General features: G+C 35.1%; 1 protein-coding gene across 1 annotated transcript; it reads left to right on the top strand.

Moving 5' to 3' along the window:
- The first annotated feature begins 18,930 nt into the window (after positions 1 to 18,930).
- Positions 18,931 to 22,564, top strand: LOC133675051 (protein Asterix-like). Its single transcript, XM_062096316.1, has 3 exons — positions 18,931 to 19,300; positions 19,428 to 19,528; positions 22,209 to 22,564. The coding sequence occupies exons 1-3, from the start codon at positions 19,142 to 19,144 to the stop codon at positions 22,270 to 22,272; spliced, it is 324 nt and encodes a 107-aa protein (XP_061952300.1). The 5' UTR covers positions 18,931 to 19,141; the 3' UTR covers positions 22,273 to 22,564.
- Positions 22,565 to 25,106: the final 2,542 nt, after the last annotated feature.

Here is a 25,106-nt window from a genome sequence, read left to right as displayed (position 1 = left end):
AATAAATTGTTTACACCTTATCAGGGGTAGCAATTTGTAATTTAAATTTGATTCTCTCACGAGACATTAGAAGTATTGATAAAATGTAATTAGTGTTGCACCTTTGGTTCTATTGAAGGTATTAAAGCTTATTTGGTATTGTGGTAACAATTGTTTTTTAAAGTATTTTTTATTTATAAATAGATCGAAATAATTTTTTATTTTTTAAAATATATTTTCAACATCAGCACTTCAAAATAATTTAAAAAAAAACAAATGATAATAATAATAGATAATAAAAAAATAAATTTATAACTAGCTGAAGTAAAATATTCTTATTCTGAATCCATTAATCATAAGCAAACAAAGATAACAACTTGGAAGGAAAAATATAAAGAACAAAGAAGTAAATCTCATTCATTAGAACATTAATGACTTTAGAACTTTAATGCACGTCAGCACTTTAAAATGATCTTTTAAAAAAAAGCAAATAATAATAATAATAATAATAATATAGATAATAAAAAAATAAATTTATAACTAGCTAAAGTAAAATATTTTTATTCTGAATCCATTAATCATAAGCAAATAAAAATAACAACTTGAATGGACAAATATAGAGAACAAAGAAGTAAATCCCATTCATTAGGACATTAATGGCCTTAGAATTTTAATGCAAATATACATACATGAAAATAAAAACAATTAACAAATATGAAACAAAGTTAGAATATAGAAATATCATATAAACAATGAGCAAATATCACATAATGGTTGTAAAGTGTAGTTATATTTAAGCCTCGCAGCAATTAAACTCATGCATATACATGCATTTTGAATCCATAAGTGATAAACTTATTTTTAATGAGTTTAAAAAACCATTATGACCCTCCTTTCTTGGACATGCCTAAATGAATGAGCTTGCCCCAAATGGGGACTTAACAGTGTGCCAAGCTCAGCCACACAAGGGCTTAATAGTGAGCCAAGCCTTGGGCACGCTAGAATTGGTGCTAGCCAGACCCAGATGTGTTAGGCTTAACAGTGTGTCCAGTCTTGGGAACGCTAGGTCTGGCGCCAGCCAGACCTAAATACCTTTTGGTTTGGTAGTGTGCTACACTTGACACTTAGACTTCGCAGTCCACCAAGTCTAAGGTAATGTGGATTTAACAAAAATACTAGACCCAAGACACTTGAGCTTAACATTCCTTCAAGTCCAAGGCACCTGGACTTGGTATTCAACCAAGTCCAAGATAACGTGGGTCCTGCAAACATGCTAGATCCAAGGCACTTGAACTTGACAGTTAACCAAGTTCATAGTAATGATCATTTTCCCTTGAGCACGCCCAAAGGAATGGCCTTCCTCTCTTGGCATGTCCATTAGAATGACCAACCTCCATTAAGTCTAACTTGGAGGAAGAATTCAACCTCTATGGAGTTAATTACATTTGATGTTTTAAACCCTAATCTCTTCTTACACCTTTTAGGTGTCTGAAAGTTCTCTAAGGACCCACCATATTTCCATCAAACATTAATATGAATGGAAGAGATATTTATCCCTCATTAAATCCTATCAGGGTGAAATTACACTCAAGACTCTCCTATTCATAAAAGAACAAGACTCATGAGCTATAAATACATCATGAGACCTTTAGAACAAAGGTTCACAATCTTCATTCTTTATTACATATATATTTTCAGAGCATCTTTTCCTAGAATATTCTTATATTTTCTTTATCTAAAAACTTATTTAAGCATTGAAGAGTCATTACCTCCATCAAAAGGGATCTTTTGCAGGTACTAGCCAAAAACCATCTTAGCCTACCAAGCACCAAGTATAAGCTATCAGTAGGGAAAATGAATGAGATTGCTAGAACTAATTAATTAACTGATTATGTAACCCTGGAGCCCTATTCCTAGGTTAGTTGGATTTTTAGGACTTCATCAGTGACACTATTTGTGGGAATTGATTAAAAAGCCATCGATTTTTTCTAAAATTTTTTTTTAGCATTTCCAAGGCATTTCATGGCACACAACTAATGCCCGTCGAGGCTAGGAAGCGAGACAAATCAACTTGCTACTGCAAACACTCTTTCCTAGCAAGAGTTTCAACAACTCACTAGTTAGGTGCAACTCCTCACTTAGGACGTGTTGACAACTCGAGGAAAAAAATCAAACCTTGCCATCTCAGCAAATCTTAACACCCTTAACAATACACAATGCTTTAACATCAGGGCCATCAGTTGCATAAGGAGCCCGTAGACGATCACACTACCTAAAGGAGACTAGACATAATGATATTTATGAAAGTTTTCTAAGGGATTACTCATGCCATTGTCACACCCATGCACAGAGCAAACACTTCAAATTCACTCCCTTTAGTTACTATAGGATTGATAAGGGTCATTGTAATTGTCATTCTACGCCAAATCTTTCGGGCTCTCAGGAGCCTATCAAATAAAGAGCTAGGAGACAGTTTGTGTATGAGCATGTTTAAGGGAATAAGTATACCCATAGGAATGTATATAGTCCTTATTAGTAGAAGGTTTCTCCCTTGTCCAAACACATATTGAACACTTGACTCCCTAAGGACTACTTTTTCATGAATATAAGTTTGGATAACTATGATGGCTTAGTCGACCCAAGAGAGCATGTGCAAAATATGCGCAGTAACTTAGAGTTGATCATCTAATACCATGACTTAATATGCAAGATATTCCCTTCAACCTTTAGAGGATCTGTGTGTGCTTAGTATAACAATTTAGAACCAAACTCTATTAAAGGTTTTAGTGACCTATGTGCAAAGCTAGTGGCATGCTTTAATACTATCATACCCACTAATAAAACCTTCACAATGCTTTTCAGTGTTGCCCAACAAGAGGTCGAGTCTACGTGGGCATATTAGAGGTGATTAAGCATAGAGATGCTCAAAATGAAAGAATTGATTGAGCCATTAGCCTTAATAAAAGGAGTATGAGAACATGCTCTCTGGAGAAAGCTTTATGTTTTCCCAAATAGAAGCTTGTTTAAAGTAAAGCAGTTCATAAAAAATCATATACGAGTTGAAGAGGTCAGTTTACTTCGACATGAATCTCTTTGTTCTTACAAGGATAGCCGACGTTAGTGATTTTCCAAGTGAAGTAATTAGGGTATTCGAAGCCAACATCTTAGTTCCACCTCCATGATATGTTTCCTTCTAAGAGCCTCTATTATACTTGTCACTCATATCACCTTAGGATGTATAATCATTGATAAGAATGTAAGTTTCTTAAATATGAATGATTTATTCAAAATGAATTTTTATTTTTTCTAAGTGATCCCTAAAAACGGTAGTCCCAGCACTCTTCAAGAAATGGACGTGGTCTTCCAAGTGCTATATGCACAAATCTCTAATGGATGGATGTGATCTCTCTAGTACTATATGCATCAATCTCCAAGGAATGAACGTAGTCTCCCTAGTGCTATATGCACCACTTTTCAAGGGATTAATGTGATCTTCTTAATGCTATATGCACCACTATTTAAGGGATGAATGTGATCTTCCCAGTGCTATATGCATCAATCTCCAAGGGATAAATGTGATCTCCCTAGTGCTATATGCACCAATTTTCAAAGAATGAATGTAGTCTCCTCAATACTATGCGCACCACTCTCCAAGGGATAAATGTGATCTCCTTAATGCTATATGCACCAATCTCTAAAGGATAGATGCGATCTCCTTAATGCACCACTCTCCAAGGGATAAATATGATCTCCCTAGTGCTATATACACCAATTTTTAAAGGATGAACGCGGTATACTGTTGCGATGTCGCGGTCGCACAAATTAATTACCCTAGCTTCAAACACAACACACAAGATAGTATAGAGCAAGCAAGGGGTCGATCCCACGAGGAAGATTCAAGTCAGATTTTTATGCTAGATGATATGCAATTTGGGGGGGGGGTTGGACGTTATCTAGGCTAAAGCAAAAGAAAACAGAAAACTATCAAACTAAATTTAATAAAATCAGAAAATTATCAAGAGAACAAACCTTGGTCACAAGCACACATCCACCTACAGAAATCAGAACTGATCATGGAAACGAAACATCAATTTATATTCTGAATATTTATCTCTTCTTAACATTGGTTAGTTAACGGATCCGCCGTATAACTAGCCCTAACCATCAAACAACCACAGTGTCCGCACTAGTAATTTAATTCAATGGCAGCCTTAAGAACTAGATAAGTTGATTAATCAAGAAAACATAACTGTCCGCAGTCTATGTTTGATTTGATTGAATGTTCTCCCTAAGATTAATAACGTAGATCCGCCACAATTATTAAACTCAGTTGCTTCACAAGTTCATATACCACAACTCCGGTTTTGATATCAAACTTAACAATAGATTGTCTACAATAATAACTTAGAGTCCGCTCTAGCAATTAAAATAAACAATCATAGGAAAAATAAGCATAGGAGAACAAACATATTCATCATATAAACTGAAAAGAAAAGGTAAAATAAATCTCACAGTTCTTGAAATCCGAAGGTTTCCGTGTCCTTGCAACCAAGAAAAAGTGTTTAGCCTTGCATGTTTGTTGAACAACTAATCAAAAAGAAGAAAGAATGCATAATTTAGGGTTTCTTAGAGGAAGGGGGCGTTTTTCTCTCCTTGGCTGGCTGCTCCCCTTCTCTTCTCTCATTCTTTTTATATCCTAGGAAACCCTAGGTCTCTATTTTACAAAATAGTCCTCCATTAAGTAGACTGTTTACATTTAAGTACTTCAATAACTATTTTCCTAAAAAGGAGAAATAGCCTTGCATGAAATCTTCAAGCTTTGATTTAGAGGAGCTAAATTGCTGAAATAAAAACTTGGATATCGGTTTAAATGCTTCGGAATGTCATTTGGACTCGTTTCTTCACGAAACCTGTTTGCTGGCAGAATTCAGATGTCATCTTTGAAAAATCATATCTCCCTCATATGACATCTTTTTTGGCTGCAATTTTGAACGTTTATATAACTTTGAGTCATGAATCCAACAAAATTGAGTTTGCATCAATTGGACTTCTGTAGCTCCAGATATTCAAGTTGGAATGGCCGAAGGTCAACACTGGCAGATTGCGAGATTTGACTTTGAAGGCTGCGATTTCCATGCTCTTCCTTATTTTATTTTCTTGCCTTAGATGTCCAGAAAGGTATGGATGTTACCTTTTTAATTCCACTGGAATCACTTCATTTCAACCTCTAGAGCTCACGCTCTGCACAAAACATCGACTGAAGGTCAAATCTGCCAATTATCTCCAATTTACTCCTTTTTGCATCTTTCATCCAAAAGTGCCTTCAAAACATAAAACAAAGAATATCAAGGCATTTTATATATAAAACATAGGCAAAACACTAGTTAAATGTGGGTGAAACTATTGAATAATATGGTTGCATCAAATACCCCCACACTTACCTCTTGCTCGTCCTCGAGAAAGGATAGGTAAAACCAAATTGAAGTTAAATTAAATGAAATCACTATGACTAATCTTCTAATCTCCCATCAATATCCAAGAATATATGCATTATAAACAAGAACACAATTAAGAAGGATAAAGAGTATAAATTTTCATGAATTTATTTACATGCAAACTTCAAAACTTAATTAATTGTCGGGATTTAAATGAAATCTATGCCATGCCAAAGTGATAGGTCCTCTCATTGATATACACTCCAACACTCACGTGTTTAGGGCTTATGTGTTTAAATCTCTCAAATTCAATCAATGAATATGTTCTACTATAAGCTTGCTCTTCAATCTCATCTCCATTAATAACATATTACAAACAATGCATGAATCAAAAGGTCTTATTTTCTGGTTGTAATGGGGCTAAGGTAAAGGTGAGGTAAAAGAGAGTAAAAGAAAAAGGTTCAAACCAAAGAAAGTAGAGCATTCTGAAAAATGATATTTCAAACAAGATATTCCATCGAAGCACATAAATTTTCCATCTTTAAGCACCAATGCTTAACTTCTTTTGATTTCAAGCTTTTTCAATATAAAATCTTAAGAACATAAAGGAACACTTTTTTCTTTTTCTTTTTCTTTTTTCTGTTTTTTTTTTTTTTTTTTTTTACCTTTGGCAACTTTGCCCATCTTTTCATCAAACATCACTTCTTCTTTCTTTTCACATAATTTCCAACCATAATTCCATGAAATATCACTAGTATATGCTCTACTAATCCTTGGCCAAGGGAAAAGGAAAACATATATAAAGTTAAGGCTTATACATGGATAAAGCAAAGAAAAGATAAACAAGCTCAAAAGGGGTTTACTAAGGATAATATGCTTTAGGTTGGCTTTTTGGCTCAAATGGTTAAAATTCCTAATGCCTTTATCATCTTCATGTATGTATGTAATATGAATGTAATCTCAACAAGATATGAAGCAAGTTCTAAAGATACATATCATTGAAAGAAGGCACAATCAAAGAATATAATGTTGAAGGCTCAAAAGCTTGCATTGGTATAACACTATAAAGTCAACATGGCATATTCTCAAAGTCAATCCCTAAACCAATTAAACCTTAAAACTTGCATGCACACTCCTTCATTCGATTTATATCTTCATCTATCTCAACTAATTCTCATACATAATACTCATATTCTCAAAAACCAATGGGAGTTCAAAAGATCAAACATAATTTTTTTTTATTTTGAAAAATAACAAAGAAAACCAAAATTAGAAAACCAACATTCTCCCAATACCCCCACACTTAAAACATAACATTGTCCTCAATGTTAAAATAAAAGAAAAGGAATATTGGAGAATGACAAAAATAAAGTAAAATGCGAAAAATAAAAGACAAGGGAAAAAGAAAGCAAATCTGTTTTTTTTTTTGTGCTGGGTTGCCTCCCAGTAAGCGCTTTTGTTTTATGTCATTGGCTCGACATGTTGCATGCTTATTCTTCATAGATTGGTTCAGCTAACTCCGCAGAAGCGGTGAGTTCTGTCGTCCAACCTTCATAGAAAGGTTTCAAGCGATGCCCATTGACCTTGAGTACTTTGTTGGTTTTTAAACTTGTAATTTCAACTGCACCATAAGAAAAAACATTAGAAACAACAAATGGTCCAATCCAACGAGAGCGTAACTTTCCAGGAAAAAGTTTCAAACGCGAATGATAAAGAAGGACTTTGTCTCCAACATTAAACTCTTTTCTTGTAATCATTCGGTCATGGAGACTCTTAGTCTTTTCTTTATAAATCCTTGCATTCTCGTAAGCATCATTTCGAATCTCTTCCAACTCTTGCAATTGCAACTTTCTTGCAATCCCAGCAGCATCATAATCCATGTTACATTTTTTAATGGCCCAAAAAGCTTTGTGTTCAAGCTCCACCGGTAGATGACATGCTTTTCCATAAATCATCCTATAAGGTGACATTCCTATAGGTGATTTGTAAGCAGTCCGATAAGCCCAAAGTGCATCACCAAGTCGTAGACTCCAATCTCGCCGGTTAGGTTGCACTGTCTTCTCCAAAATGGACTTGATTTCTCGATTTGAAATTTCAGCTTGGCCATTCGTTTGTGGATGGTATGCTGTGGAAGTTCGATGAGTCACATGATATTTGCGTAACAATGCTTCCATTGAACGATTGCAAAAATGAGTGCCACGATCACTAATGATAGCTTTAGGGATTCCAAACCTGTCAACTATGTGAGTCCTGACAAAATCTAAAACAACCTTAGCATCGTTAGTTCGTGTGGCTTTCGCCTCAATCCATTTGGACACATAATCAACAGCAAGAAGGATATAAAGATTGCCAAAAGAAGAAGGAAATGGACCCATAAAATCAATACCCCAAACATCAAAAATTTCACTTACAAGAATATTTGTTAAAGGCATTTGATTCTTGTGAGTGATATTACCTGTTTTTTGGCATTTTTCACATGATTTGCAAAAATGATATGCATCCTTAAAAATAGAAGGCCAATAAAAACCACTTTCAAGTACCTTGTGGGCCGTTCTTTTTGCTCCAAAATGCCCACCACAAGAATGAGAATGACAAAAGGTAAGAATGGAATGAAATTCATCTTGTGGTACACATCTCCTAACTACTTGATCCACACAAAATTTCCACAGATAAGGAGTATCCCAAAAATAATATTTAGCATCAGCTCGTAACTTGTCTTTTTGGGATGTAGACAAACCTGGAGGGAATTCTTTGGTGACTAAATAGTTCACCAAATCAGCATACCATGGTCTTGTAGAGGAATGTAACACATACAACTGCTCATCGGGGAATGTCTCTCTTATTGTTTCGGTTTGTATATCCTCAGTCCTTAGTCGGCTCAAGTGATCAGCCACATGATTTTCGGCACCTTTTTTGTCTTTGATCTCAAGATCAAATTCTTGTAAAAGCAAGATCCACCTAATCAATCTTGGTTTGGACTCCTTTTTCTTCAAAAGATACCTTAAAGCTGCATGATCAGTAAAAACAATGACTTTTGTACCAAGTAGATATGACCTAAATTTTTCAAGAGCAAACACCACTGCAAAAAGTTCCTTCTCAGTTGTATGGTAATTGCATTGTGCACCGTCCAACATGCGGGAAGCATAGGCGATAACATGCAAATTCTTCCCAATTCTTTGCCCAAGGACAGCCCCTACCGCATAGTCACTTGCATCACACATTATCTCAAAAGGCTCATCCCAATTTGGTGGTTGGATGATAGGGGCAGATGTGACACGCCTCTTAAGCTCATCATGGGCATCTTTACATGCTTGATCAAACACAAAATCCACTTCTTTGGCTAATAGTTTGCACAAGGGTGCTGTAATCTTTGAGAAATCTTTAATAAAGCGTCGATAGAAACCTGCATGGCCAAGAAAAGAACGAATTTCCCTCACGCAGGAGGGGTAAGGCAATGATGAAATAACGTCTATTTTAGCTTTATCAACCTCTAATCCACGTGAAGACACAACATGCCCAAGAACTATTCCTTGTTCTACCATAAAATAACACTTCTCATAGTTTAAGACAAGGTTAGTTTCAATGCACCTTTTCAAGATCAAAGATAAATTTTCTAGACATTTATCAAAAGAATCACCATACACCGTGAAATCATCCATGAAAACCTCAATTATTCTTTCAACATAGTCAGAAAAAATACTCATCATGCATCTTTGAAAAGTTGCAGGTGCATTACAGAGACCAAAGGGCATTCTCCTATATGCATATGTACCAAATGGACATGTAAATGTAGTCTTTTCTTGATCCTCAGGATTAATAACAATCTGATTGTATCCACTATATCCATCAAGAAAGCAATAAAAAGACTTACCTGCTAGGCGTTCAAGCATTTGATCCATGAATGGTAATGGAAAATGATCTTTGCGTGTAGCAAGATTTAGCTTTCTGTAATCAACACACATTCTCCATCCACTCGAGATGCGAGTAGGAATGAGCTCATCATTTTTGTTTTTCACCAACGTGATTCCGGTCTTTTTAGGCACCACATGGATTGGCGCAACCCATTTACTGTCCGTGATGGGATAAATGACTCCTGCATCTAACAGTTTTAAAATTTCAGCTTTCACTACCTCCATCATAGGCGGGTTCAACCTCCTTTGCATTTCCCTTGTTGGTTTCACATTGTCCTCCAATAGTATGTGATGCATACACATTGAGGGACTAATGCCCTTGATGTCAGCTAAAGTCCATCCAATGGCCGTCTTGTGATCACATAACAATTTCACAAGTTTTTCCTCTTGCGTATTTGTCAAACCTGATGCTATAATAACGGGAAGTGTATTGTTGTCGCCAATGAATACATACTTCAAATTATCGGGCAAAGGTTTCAATTCTAACTCGGGTGCCTGTAAAATAGATGGCAAAAGCTTTTTATGTGAGAGTACTAAATCAACAAAGACATTACCATGGGGAATAGTTTGCAATGATTGCAAAGCCAATGCTGATTCGTGCACGTTTTGGGGAACACATATGTGCCTCTCCATCTCTTCTATCTCGGTAAAATCATAGCCATAGCTCAAAGCTACGCTTAATCCATCCTCACAATCAAAATCAAAAACTTGCTGCACACACTTATCAACTTGGTCATAGCATGTGATAGAATAAACATTGCTATAAGGATATTTCATTGCATCATGAAAATTAAATCCAATCTTTTCATCTCCTACTTCCATAGACAAAGTATCCTTACCACAATCTATCCTTGTATTGGCAGTTTTCAAGAATGGTCTCCCAAACAATATAGGAGTGCTGTTTGATGAATCACAAGAATCATGTTCCATATCAAGAATATAAAAGTCGCATGGAATGACCAAACTATCAATCTTAACTAGGACATCTTCTATCACACCAAGTGGGTAAACAAAACTACGATCCGCAAGTTGTATTACAATGCTAGTTTTATTCAAAGGCTCAAGACTAAGAGAATCATAAACATGTTTGGGCATAACACTAATGGATGCACCTAAATCGCATAAAGCTCTTTTAAAACTAGCATTACCAATAACACATGGGATAGTAAACGCACCTGGGTCTTTTTGTTTCAAAGGCAGATTCTTTTGAACAACGGCAGATACAACTTCACCCATACTTACCGTTTCATGACCTTTCAGTTTGAAAGCTCTCTTAGTAGTACACAACTCCTTCAAGAATTTTGCATACTTGGGAATTTGCTTGATAGCATCAAGCAAAGGAATGTTGAGTTCTACTTTCTTGAAAACCTCTAAAATCTCTTTTTCTTTGTCCTCTTTCTTTGACCTAGAAGAACTCACAGGAAAGGGTGGAATTGTTTTAAAACTGGAAGTCATTGATTGAGGACTTACCTTTAGAGTGTTGGTCGTGGTTTCAATTTGTGAAGGAGAAGGATGTTTCTTTTTTGTACTCAATTCAGTTTCTATCTCTTCTTCTTCCTCCATCTCAATTTGTTTCGACCTTTTCTCTTCAAGTTCTTTCCCATTTCGCAGCATGATCGCACTAACATTCTCTTTTGGATTCAATGCTTGGGAGGGCAATTTTCCATTCATTTGTGCTTCCAATTTCCCCACACTTGAAGCTACTTGCCCCATTTGCTTCTCCAAGTTGTGAATACTTGACCTTGTTTCCTGTTGAAAAGACATGACATTTTGTTGCAAGGTCACAGTGTTAGAAGCCAAAGTTTTCATCATCTCACGAAGATCATCACTGGATGACGACCCCATAACATTGGAGTTTGTGAATGAAGGGGGTTGTCTTGCTTGATAATTCTGTTGGGGCTGAAATCCATGGGGATGGAATTGTCGGCCTTGATTGCCTTGTTGAGGCTGGTTCCCATACCGTAGGTTGGGATGATCTCTCCATCCAGGATTGTACGTGTGGGAAAAAGGATCATACTTACGCTGAGGTTGTCCATTGAATGCTCCATCAACTGCATTAGCTTGTTCAATGTAATCTTCTTGCATTGTTGGGCACATATCTGAAGCATGTCCTTGTAAGGAGCATATGCTACAAACTTTCACCTGCTGTACATTGCCACAAGCCAAAGAACGCACAAGAGAAGTAAGATCATTAACTTTATTCTCAAGGTTAGAAATACTTATCTCATTTACTCGTTTATTTGCAAAGTCTCCACGAGTGCCAAACTGTTTCGAGTTGGCTGCCATGTTTGAGATCAATTGGCGTGCAACCTCGGGTGTCTTATCTACCAATGCCCCTCCACTTGCAGCATCAATGATACTACGGTCAGTAGGCATCAATCCTTCATAGAAATATTGAATGAGCAGCTGATCGGGTATTTGATGATGAGGGCATTGAATGCACAGTTGCTCAAATCTTTCCCAATACTCGGAAAGTGTCTCTCCATGAGATTGTCGAATCCCACATATTTCTTTCCTTATGTTGGCAACTCGAGATGCTGGGAAATACTTCTCAAGGAAGATCTTCTTCATGCCATTCCACGTTCCAATTGAACCTGGGAGAATGGAGAAAAGCCATACCTTTGCTGCCCCTTTTAAAGAGAAAGGGAAAGCTTTCAACTTAACCTGTTCTTCATCAACTCCATTCGGTTTCATGCCAACGCAAACCATATGGAATTCCTTGAGATGAGTATGAGGATCTTCTCCTACAAGACCATTGAAAGTTGGTAGCAAATGTATAAAACCAGATTTGAGCTCAAAGTTTACATTATTGTCGATGTTTATGCACAATGGCTGATTTTCCACGTTAGGAGCAGCAAGCTCCTTGAGTGTTTGTTGTCGTGCAACAACCATGGTGTTAAAGCGAGCTTCCTTTCGTAACCTGCGTAAAGTTTTTTCTATTTCGAGATCCAAATGCACTTGAATTTGATTAGTAGAACGGGTTACTGGCATAAATCATCAAGAAAATTCAAAATAAACCAACCACATAAGAGATCGAAAACAATGCAAATTGTACGAAAATCCTACGGTAGAAAACAAAAACTGCCTAAAAACCCTAGAAAACAGCGGAATTTGGCCTCGATAGGGTGGGGTTAGTGGTTTACCACTAGTCCTGTTTAGAACGTCGTTTCCCTTCAGGACACAAATGGCCGATACCTAATTCCACCAAAAAATCTGTTTTGAACAGTACCGCTGCCGTAATGAACAGTACCGCAGCAAACAAAAATTCTGTTTTTTTTTTTTTCAGAAAAAGAAATAACAATCACAGCAAATAAAAATAATAGCACAAGAATCAACTAAAATTACTTCCCCGGCAACGGCGCCAAAATTTGTTGCGATGTCGCGGTCGCACAAATTAATTACCCTAGCTTCAAACACAACACACAAGATAGTATAGAGCAAGCAAGGGGTCGATCCCACGAGGAAGATTCAAGTCAGATTTTTATGCTAGATGATATTCAATTTGGGGGGGGGGGGTTGGACGTTATCTAGGCTAAAGCAAAAGAAAACAGAAAACTATCAAACTAAATTTAATAAAATCAGAAAATTATCAAGAGAACAAACCTTGGTCACAAGCACACATCCACCTACAGAAATCAGAACTGATCATGGAAACGAAACATCAATTTATATTCTGAATATTTATCTCTTCTTAACATTGGTTAGTTAACGGATCCGCCGTATAACTAGCCCTAACCATCAAACAACCACAGTGTCCGCACTAGTAATTTAATTCAATGGCAGCCTTAAGAACTAGATAAGTTGATTAATCAAGAAAACATAACTGTCCGCAGTCTATGTTTGATTTGATTGAATGTTCTCCCTAAGATTAATAACGTAGATCCGCCACAATTATTAAACTCAGTTGCTTCACAAGTTCATATACCACAACTCCGGTTTTGATATCAAACTTAACAATAGATTGTCTACAATAATAACTTAGAGTCCGCTCTAGCAATTAAAATAAACAATCATAGGAAAAATAAGCATAGGAGAACAAACATATTCATCATATAAACTGAAAAGAAAAGGTAAAATAAATCTCACAGTTCTTGAAATCCGAAGGTTTCCGTGTCCTTGCAACCAAGAAAAAGTGTTTAGCCTTGCATGTTTGTTGAACAACTAATCAAAAAGAAGAAAGAATGCATAATTTAGGGTTTCTTAGAGGAAGGGGGCGTTTTTCTCTCCTTGGCTGGCTGCTCCCCTTCTCTTCTCTCATTCTTTTTATATCCTAGGAAACCCTAGGTCTCTATTTTACAAAATAGTCCTCCATTAAGTAGACTGTTTACATTTAAGTACTTCAATAACTATTTTCCTAAAAAGGAGAAATATCCTTGCATGAAATCTTCAAGCTTTGATTTAGAGGAGCTAAATTGCTGAAATAAAAACTTGGATATCGGTTTAAATGCTTCGGAATGTCATTTGGACTCGTTTCTTCACGAAACCTGTTTGCTGGCAGAATTCAGATGTCATTTTTGAAAAATCATATCTCCCTCATATGACATCGTGTTTGGCTGCAATTTTGAGCGTTTATATAACTTTGAGTCATGAATCCAACAAAATTGAGTTTGCATCAATTGGACTTCTGTAGCTCCAGATATTCAAGTTGGAATGGCCGAAGGTCAACACTGGCAGATTGCGAGATTTGACTTTGAAGGCTGCGATTTCCATGCTCTTCCTTATTTTATTTTCTTGCCTTAGATGTCCAGAAAGGTATGGATGTTACCTTTTTAATTCCACTGGAATCACTTCATTTCAACCTCTAGAGCTCACGCTCTGCACAAAACATCGACTGAAGGTCAAATCTGCCAATTATCTCCAATTTACTCCTTTTTGCATCTTTCATCCAAAAGTGCCTTCAAAACATAAAACAAAGAATATCAAGGCATTTTATATATAAAACATAGGCAAAACACTAGTTAAATGTGGGTGAAACTATTGAATAATATGGTTGCATCATATACTCAATGTAATATGCACCACTCTCCAAGGGATAAACTTGGTCTTCTAATTACAAATAGCAACATCATGTTATCACTACTCTCAGTGGGGGGCTCTTAAGCCCTATGACAATGATAGAAAAACTACAAGCTCCAACTCTCCAAAAAACCTATAATCACCTAGAAATTGTTAAATAGTTGCTCACCCTTTTTGGGTTCTCACTAGCCACTTAGAAATTCTCTAAGCATAGGCTTTATACTCAAAGTTTGGAGATATGAGTTCTTCTAAATGGGTTGATTTCCTTTGATGGGTTCCCCTCAGCCACTTAGAAATACTTTTAAGTATAAGCCCATTCCCTATGTTTTTCTCTTATCTTTCAGGGAAATTTTTGAAGTATGATTTCCTTCATGCCCTTCCACACAGGATCACTAGTATATCATCCAAAGTTTTCACCTTTTTTTTCACATGATAAAAATTCAACGAACTCGCCATAACAACCAAGTATTTTTACAAGTCTTTATGTATCAATGTTATAAAGACTTGAGGGGCTATTGATAAATCTATTTTTAACAGGCCTAAAAAACCATTATGACCCTTATTCTTTAGGCACACCCAGATGATTTTGGGCTTAGCAGTGTGTCATGTCCGACACTTGAACTTGGTAGCCTGTCAAGTCCAAGGTAATGTGGGTTTGACAAACATACCAGATCCAAGCTATTTGGATTTGATAGTCAACTAAATTCAAAGTAATGTGGGTCTGACATGTTTGTCAGACCCAAGGCACTTGGGTTTGGCAGTTTGCCAAGTCTAAGACAACGTGAGTTTAGCAAATATGTTAGGCTCAATGCATTTAGACTTGACAATTAACTAAGTCCAAGGTAACAAACATCTTTTATTAGGCACACCCAAGGGAATGACCATCCTCCATTGGCACGTCCAAGGGACTGACTAACCTCCATTGGATCTAACCTCGGGGAAGAACTCAATATTCATGGGATTAGCTATATTTGATGTCTTAAACCCTAATCTCCCTACATCTTTTAGGTGTATAAAAGTCCTACAAGGACCCACTGTATTCTCATCAAATATTAATATGGATGTAAGGGATATTTATCCCTTATTAAATGCTATCAAGGTGAGATTACACTCTATACCCTTTTCTTCACAAAATGATAAGACTCACGGGTTATAAATACATCATGAGATCTTTAGAACAAATGTTTATAATCTTCATTTTTTACTACATATATATTTTTAGAGCATCTTTCTGTAGAATATTCTTTTATTTTCTCTCTATAAAGATACTTATTTAAGCATTAAGGAGTTTCCACCTCCATCAAATTTGACCTTTTTCAGGTACTAGCCACAAGCCACCTTGACCTATCAAGCACCAAATATAAGCTATCACTACCTTTGTTAGAAAGAATGGATGAGATTGTTAGGACCAATTGATTAACCAATTATCCAACTCGGGAGCCATATTCCTAGGCTAGTTGGTAAGAAAACATTCAAAATCAAGTTGGGTCATCATATGTCATTTGGTTCTTAACTTCTTAGGAGCCTTTAAATGCTGAAATTGCATGACACATACATTTGATATAAATAAGAATTAACCATCTAGTAGGTGGCCAAGTGGTAAGAGTTTGGGACCAAGGGATTTGCTCCCTCTGTGGTCTCAGGTTCAAGCCCTGTGGTTGCTAATATTAATGGCCACTAGAGGCTTACCTGATCGTTAACTTCAGGACCCGTGGGGATTAGTCGAGGTGAGCGTAAACTGGCCCGGACATCCCACATGAATAAAAAAATAATTAACATTTAATAAAGAGACACAAACTATCATAATTGAATTCTCATCAAATCTTATTATGCTAAAATCTCAAAAACAAAATTATAAGTACTCACACGTCTAAAACAAAACCTTAACTTAGTAAATCAAAATTGAATACTATTAAAACACATGTGGAAAAAAAATGAATTGATAAAAGTCTAAGGTAAAATTAAAAAATAATAAAAGTATTGAAATAATAATAAAAAAAGAATCGCTCACTTTAAGGGGATTGATTTTCAAATTAGCTTGAGCCACATAATAGAGAGATAACACTTTAGGCATAACAATCCCTCTCTCCTAGATAGGGATTTAAAAGATTTTTAATTGGTGGTTTATATGGATTATTGTTGGAGGCCGAATAATTGGACGACTTGTGGTTTGCAATAACCCAGCCTTTAAAGAATTATTCAAAGCCGAAGAAGATCGAATCTTCAAGTAATAAATCCCTAAGCAACTCTAGACCAGTCTAATGGAATCCTATGGACTCTTGAATACTTTTGTTTCATTGTTTACGCTACGTGTATGATAATTAGAAAACCCATTAGAGCTAGGTATAGAAATGAGTTTAGAGGAAATAAAGACTTAAAGACAAAACTTTTATATATATATATATATATATATATATATATATATATATATATATATATAAGTTTTGTCTTTATGATGAATAAAGCCTTTTATAACCATTATTTTTCTAGGTGAAAAAGCAACACACTTGTTATAGGGTTAAGCTCACTCTAATAAAGGTGTATTGATTTGAATGATTTGTAATTTGACCTAACAAGAACTTGTTATGGAGAATCAAAGTTATGTACAATGATCACCCCTACCATACGTCTATAAAGAGACACAAACAAGTAGTATAAAATCACAACGAAGTTAATCAATCATTCGAAAAGTTTGCAAGTTCAATCAAGAACTTAGTATGAGAAAATCACTCAACCATAAAAGATAGCATGAATATAGATTTCTTTATTAAAAAATAGTCTAATAGTCTAACCTCTATAAGTCTATGTAAAAGAGTATGGATAATAGAAAGAATCCCAAGTCTAATAGAATATCTCTAATTCGTAGGAATAAAACTAGTAAATAATAATAATAATCCAATGAACGCAAATTTAAATAAAAGTCTTAATATCTCTAAAAAGCCTAATAATAACTAAAAGATAAATAAAACAATAACCAAACTAATTTAAATAAGACTAAAGTTGTTTTTATAATCTGCTGACAGAATCGTAACCTAACTTCAAATGCATGGTTATCTCTAGTCTTAATGAATTAAAAGGTGTGTTGTATATCACCGAAAAGCTATTCTAATTTCTAAAAAAAACTAGAACATCAATAAAATTCTTTTTATATTTCTAGTTATGACCAAAACAATAGAGAAATGTCAAAACTATCAAATTTGAATCTTCTTATTCTAAATTTTTTGTAATGTCTGAATGCCCACCAATAAGCCATTCTTGAACATGAATTAAATTAATCAAGGTTTGTTATTCATTATTTAATATCTTATTGAAGTCTAGCTTAACCCATATGTCTTGAAGAAATCCATTGAAAGTCTCTTTAAACCTCTTAACCTTAAGTCTTGTTACGAGACCAACTAGAATTTCTAACGAACCTCTTGGTATTGCTTGGATCACATCATTTGCTCTCTCCTCGAAAGGATTCATACTCGAATCATCTCCTACATCAAATAAAGAGAGATTAGAAACATTGAATGTAACACTAACATACTCACCTAGTAGATCCACTTAGCATTGTCATTAATCATCTCCACGATCTGAAAAAAGACCTTATCGAGGCATTAATTTTGAGCTCTTTTATTCAAGAAATCTTTCCTTCCTCGTATGCACCATAGCTTAATCTTTTGGTTCAAACCTTACTAATTTGCACACTCTATTAGCCTTGAATTCATATTGCTCATTCTTTTTCTCTATCTGTTGTTGCATCTTTGCATGTAAATCTTTTATCATTTATGCTTTTTTATTACCATCAAGACTAACCTTTTCATCGATAGGTAAATGAATAAAATATAATGTGTTAAAGGATTAAAACCATAAACAATCTTAAATGATGAATAATCAATAATAACATGCACATTACGATTATATGCAAATTGAATAAATAACAAACAATCTTTCTAATTTTTAAGATTATTTCAAATGATAGCTCTTAATAATTGAGTTAAAATCTTGTTTATTGCTTCAGTTTGACCATCTATTTATGGATGACAAGTAGCAAAAAATAAAAGTTTAGTTCCCAACTTACTACACAAAACTTTCCAAAAAATACTTAAAAACTAAACTTCTTGATCTTGGCTAGGTTTTAATTTGAATAAGAAAAGATATTGACTCGGTCATATATAATTGACCCGACTAGTTGACATGTGATTGACTCGGCCAAACCTGATCCAAACTCAATCGGATTAGCACCAAGAAATATTTTTTAAGAAATAAAATGAAATTTTTTTTATAAAAAAATAATTAATCAAAGTTAACAGGGTAATTTAAGCCCTCCCTTTTTTTTTTTAATCAATTCCCAAATCCTTTTTACATCAAATTCTAGGCTTTGACAACAATAATTAAGATAAAGAAATGCATTAAAAAACTTTTTTTTATGTCTTTTTAAAAAAAATTAAAATCATTAAAAAATTAGTTAAGTTTGGACTAGGTGGTCATTAGTTTAAGGTTCGGATCATGTGAGGTTAGTTGATACAAGTTAATCTAAAATTTGATATTTTTTTCCTTAAGAAAAAGCTTTTAAAACTACGTCGTTCTAAGAAAAAAAATTCGGTTTTTTCACTGTCCTGATTTGTGCCAGGCCTCGGTTAATGAATCAGGCCGAACTAGAAAACACTCTCAACAAACACCTTAAATCTGAAGAGACCTTCGGATGATGTGGCCGTAATTCAATTACTTCATCAATTTACCTTTTCCGTCAACATAAATCGTAAACACAGTAATCAACTCACTGATAATTGTTTCTCTAGATCGGGAAAGAGACAGATGTCATCGCACAACAACAACTCGGCTTCGGCGAACGATCCACGGCAGCCATTGGCCGCGAAACCGTTTGTTGCACCGATGGTTTCACCGCAGGATCTACCCGTTGATTACTCAGGTTTCATTGCGGTTATCCTCGGAGTGGCAGGCGTCATGTTTAGGGTAATTAATTAAATTCATTTATTTATTCAGCACATTTTTAATCTAATCTAATCTAATCCAATCCAATCTAATCATCTAATACTGCTACTAACAAGTTGATTGATGTTTGGTGCTGACTGGGTGGCAGTACAAGCTGTGCTCGTGGCTTGCTCTCATATTCTGTGCCCAATCTCTCTCAAACATGAGGAATATGGAAAATGATCTTAAGCAGATTTCCATGGCATCCATGTAAGTTCACCCTTGATTTTATCCTCTTGTTTAGATTATGTGATTTTCCTGAGTTGAGGGCTAGAAATTTTTTTTTTTTTTACTTTGTCCTGTTTATAGATAGTTACTTTGTCCTGTTTATAGATAGATAGATATAAAGATCGAACAAGACTAATACATAGCATTTATGAAGGTCATTAAATGCTAGTCAGTGTCATTATCATATACTTGGAGATCTTTTCCTCTTGTAAGCCTTTTTAAGGTCATGGGTTTGTCTGCTATTCAGGCATTGATATTCATCTGAAAAAGGAACACACTCCTACCATTTTATCATGAAGTGGTCAAGTCAAGCTGTTGTGTTTCTGTAAAAGTTTGCAAGTCATCTGATTTGATTCTCTTAATTTTTAGATATGCTTTGTAGCTTTAAGTTCTGCCTTGGTTGTCTCAATTTGCCAAGTCAAAAGTTCTAAAACAGTGTTGAGTCCTTGGATCACATAATCTGAGTAAGAGAACCTTGCTTTTTTGCATCAATTAATGTTTTTCACGAGAGAAACTCCAAAAATACTTGTTGGGTCTGAAAGAGCTCTCTTACCAAAAGATGATCTTAATTTATTTAAGAACCCAACTTTGGATGCATGGTTGGTTTTCAAACCAAAACTAGTTATAGATACTGGGTTTTACAAGAAGAGTTCTTGCACTAGGCTAATTGGTAAGAATATACCCCTGTTGATTCTCATTTCTATAACCTATGGAACTACCCAATGTGAAAGGGATAAGGGCATTATTCTGGCAAGATTTTTGAAAGGTTACTAATCATAGGTTGGTGTCATTGTAGGACTGTAAGCATTGTTCTGTTGAGAATTAGCAGTTCTAACGTATAGTTTCCTTTGACATTGCTTGAATTCAAGGACTTCAAAGGGAAATGGGATATCTTAGATGTTTTTGCTCCTGAGCTTAGTCAGCTAGTGCTCGTAGAAGTTTGAACTGGACATGTTGGATTGGGATACCAGAACTTTGTTGTTTTGAATGCAATTGTTTCGTGTAAGAACACTCTTGTGTTTTTTATACTAGTTCGAGAAGGCTCATGAACTGATCAAATAAGTATTTTCTTTAATAGCTTTTGGAGAGAAAGGGCTTTGGTGTAAGTGGAGGAAGAGGATTAATGGTTGTTGCCCTGTGGCATTAATGGTGATTCTAAATGGAGTGTCCAAGGTTGGGTTTACTCAAGTTTTTAGTTTTCTAGAAAATTTTTGTAGGGAACATTAAACTAAAGAATTTCGCATTAACTAATTGAAAATGAAAATTATTTTCTCTAAAAAATTGAAAAACATTAAAAAAGTTATTTTCAAAATTCTCCTCTGTAAAAATAATGGTCTTGGTGCACGTAATATTTTATGGACATTTTTTTTTTCAATTTAAGTCAAACAAAGCCCGTGTTTTCTATTTTGGCGAATTTGTATTTAGTAAACATGTTTTCTTAATGTAACATGGAGAGATCTTTTCACAATAAATATGAAAACTAGAGATGGAAACAAAAGTTTTTGTTTTTTTATGTTCTTAGTAGATTGATAGTGGTGGGAGATGTATCATAACGGGGATGCAGGTGCTTTCAGATTATTTCTATTATCCTTTATGACTTGAGGATGATACATTTCTTTTTCTGGAAGATGATAAGTAGAATTTTGCAAGGTTTTTATGTCACTGCTCTTTTGTCTCATTGTGTACCTTTACTTTTATTGTTTCATGTATAATTTGAGGTAAAATAGGAGAAGTTTTAATACTGTGATCTATAATTTGGTTTGTGTATAATGGGTTAAATGTACTCCAAATTGATTTTCAATTCAATACTTCTACTCTGACTGCATTTTTTTAAAGTTTAGGAGTACAATTGCTAGTGTTCAACTGCCATTGTGGTATTTTAAATAAAATCATGACTTTTATGTTTGAGCATAAATTGTTAATTACCTGGATGCATATAGGTGTATGTTCTGACCTAAAATCTTCAATTTTAAAATGAAATAACCTTATGGTCCTCTTAGATTAGATGTTCCAAGCATCCCCAGATTAGCCCATAGATGCTAGAAAATAACAACCATACACCATGTCTAACCTCTTGAAAGGGTCTTCAAGTTTCACTAGGATGAAGTAGTTGTCATTGATTATAATCAGAGTTCATCAGAATGTAATTCTGGGATCCCCTTTAACACTTCTTTGCTTCACCATGTACTCTATTTTGGTTGTTTCTTATCTTGCCTGCACTTTTCCATAATTGAACACTTTGAAAGAGCATAATGTGGTTCAAGGGAGGTACTCCTGATTTTGAGCTTCTTGGTGATTTTATTTGGTAAGTGAAGAAAACAAGGGTTCTCATGTATGAGTGTTGAAGAATTGGATACCTGCAATGGTACAGCTGTTTATGTGAGTGGCGAGTTATTACAAAATGCTATTATTGGGTTTTCACTCTATCAACAACTATTTAGAAGTCTATGTTGTCAGAAAATAGAATTAAACTACATGTGACGGGGTTCAATGAGTTTTCAAGTCCTCTCTTTTTCAATATATCTCTCTCTGTGTGTGTTTATATGAGAACCTTGTTCTGTTAGCATAGATCCAGCGGTACAAGACACTGAGTTTGATTCTGAAAGGATTTGATTTTCCTTTTTTATTTTACTTACTGGTTTCTAACATGTTTGAAAACTAGGTTTGCAATCATGGGATTGGTTACAAATTACTTGGGTCCAGCTCGACCTGGCTCACAAAGTTGAGAGGGAGATTCTTTCAATCAGAGACTAAAAGAGTAACGGTGACAGTAGGATGGTCGTATTTTGTTGGAAAATTATTATAATCGGTTGCTGTCAAATTTGACAAATGGATTTAAAGAGAAGCTAAATGTTCCCAACTTTTTCTTTTTCTTTTTCCTGGGTTTGCAATTTCTCTATCATGTCCACCTAGTATTCTGATTTGTTTGAGCAGCTTTGTTTTGTTTTCTGTAATCAAAGAAACGTGTTGAATCACTTTACCAATCTCTTTGATTTGCAATTTCGATTTTCATGGCCACCTGCTATCTAGTCTTTTTGAACATCTTTATGGTTTAATCAAATCAAGGAGAGATGCAATGTAACTTCACTGATCTTTAATAAGTTCTGAAGGAACGGCTCCTCACCGCGACAGGCTCTGGGTATTAAACTCGTGGGGCATTTTGTATTTTCAGGCATCCACGATATGTTCTCCTGGCTACCAAGCAGCTGTTGTGGGATTACAGAAGAAAAAAAAAATCCTTGACAGTGAGAGGGGTCTACTGTTATAATAGAATGTGCTCTGGGTCGTAAAATGAAACTTTGATGATCATAGGTTGTCGCTAGAACGCTAGTAACTGCTCCGTTCTATTTATTGCCCGTCCACATGGCACTTTCGGGTAGTGCAGGATCCATATGGCCTGAGATACGTCGCAAACTTGCAAGTCAACATGCTCATGTCGTGCTGAAATCATGAAACCGATGAAGCATAGACCTTCAAGGGATATGTGAAGTGATGTGTATATGCTTCTGGAACTCACTTTATCTTGAGAGAAGAGATTTGTCGGGAGCAGTTTAGTTTGAGGACCTGAAACCTGATGGGCACCAGCTTAAACCTGATCGGAACCCCCTAAAACCTCGCCAGATTGCTTAAACACTAATTTATCTAACCACATAACTTTCAGATTTTCCAGACATTAAAGTATGAAGTTGTCATTCAATCCACTAAAATTGTCATTTAACATGAGGACCTACGCTAAGCCATCTCATCTCCTCTCCATCCTCTTTAACTGTAGCTATCTTCGTACACCATCACCAATTGCTTTGATATCTATGATTTTTCTAGTTTGTTTATTCCTCTCATTTCGATGAATTAGATAATACATCGATTTTGTTGTAGAAACTACATGATTAAATTAAAGGGTGTTGAAATTTTGGTAATCCATCTCTTTCGAAATTATGCAAGTGAATTATGAAAGGATGTCAACACCCCAGCTCAACATAAAAGCCAAGGCGTTAGAGAGACATTACTCTTTTCACTTCACTCCTAAACATTATTCTCTAGCCCTTCAAGGTAAAAAAAATAAAAATGCTCATTTTCTTTATTGATTGTACATCGTCGGCTTTACGAGATCCAGTAGCTAAAACAGTGTAGCTATTTTGATAAATGGTTTGAGTATTTTATTAAATTGATCTAGTTATTTCTTAAAGTGGCTAGACTATTTCCAGTCCTGGAACAATTTTTATACTCAGCCATAAACCTTTCTTCTTTTAACGACGTCGTTTCATGCACTGTTCATATAAGAGAGAGAAAGAGAAGCACAGAACGATGCCATTTTGAATGACATTGTGCTTCTTCTTTCCCTAGACGCGCACAAGCAAGGGAAGAAGAAGTTTTTCTACCCTGCAACGCCTCTCTCCCTCTCTCTCATACTCAACTGTATTGTTTGTGCATTCAAAGTTCAGTTTAACTAAAACCGAATACTTCTTTTCGTTAGGAGAGTTTATTATCCGCTGGCCCCATTACCGTATACATTCATCGCTCCATCGAAAAACATGGTCCTTTGATCTGACTTATTTTCTTCTTCCTCTATTGTTAGTACATTTTCATCAGAGAAATTAAAATCCAATGGCTCATAATCTTCAACAGCATTATCAGCTTGGTGGTCAGCAGTTGCATTTTATTTTACGACCTTTCTCATCATTTACAGTATATCGTATTCTGCCAACAAAACATGTCACCTTGCAATTCGGCTTGAGAGATAGAGCTTGTTACAAATATATTTCAATGGATCCACTTTTGAAATCAACCAAGTGTTGTGATACAACATATAATGTCATAATCTTTTTGCCACCCATACCAGCACACAACAGAGCTTTTTTTATTACCATGCATCTTGACTCACATTCGGTGAACTTTTTAATTAGGTAATAAATAACCCCTTCTTTTTTCCTGGTTTCATCATGCTAGCCCAGTACATATCTCATAGTTATCTTAGTCACTGTCAGATATATTATTAAAGGTCTTTCTGATGCACAAGGAACAAGCTGATTTTATTGAATGCCTCTTCACACTCCTCATTCAAAGTCCCAGAATTCCTTTTCCTTAGTAGCTGAAAGATAAGTTTTGTTTTCATTTATACGACCAAGTCACTCAAAGATAAAAAAAAATCATATAATATTTTCATATAACAAAAAAAAATCAAAAAATATCTTAGCATGCATTTTAGCTTTAATAACTAGTTTATTAAAGCAAAGAGAACTAGGCCAACATTTCAAAAAAAAACATAAAAAGTTATTCTAGTTTTCTTTCAATATCTATAATTACGAACTTACACGTAAGATGTATTCCTAATATATATATATATATATATATATATATATATATATAAAGAATTAATTAATTCCTTTTGTTGACATTAGTACGATTAGGTTTTACCTGATAAAATAAGGGTCTTTTTACCAAGAAAGATTTTTTTTAGACCTTAGACGGACCAACAATTAGAAATACCTTAGCATATATCAAATACTTAAACAATGCAGCTTACCTTAAGGTAGAGCGCAGTTGGGATGTTAATACCTTG

The sequence above is a fragment of the Populus nigra genome, chromosome 16 (assembly GCF_951802175.1).
Source record: "Populus nigra chromosome 16, ddPopNigr1.1, whole genome shotgun sequence".
In the NCBI taxonomy this organism is placed as follows: domain Eukaryota; kingdom Viridiplantae; phylum Streptophyta; class Magnoliopsida; order Malpighiales; family Salicaceae; genus Populus; species Populus nigra.
This window is presented reverse-complemented; position numbering and strand designations above follow the sequence as displayed.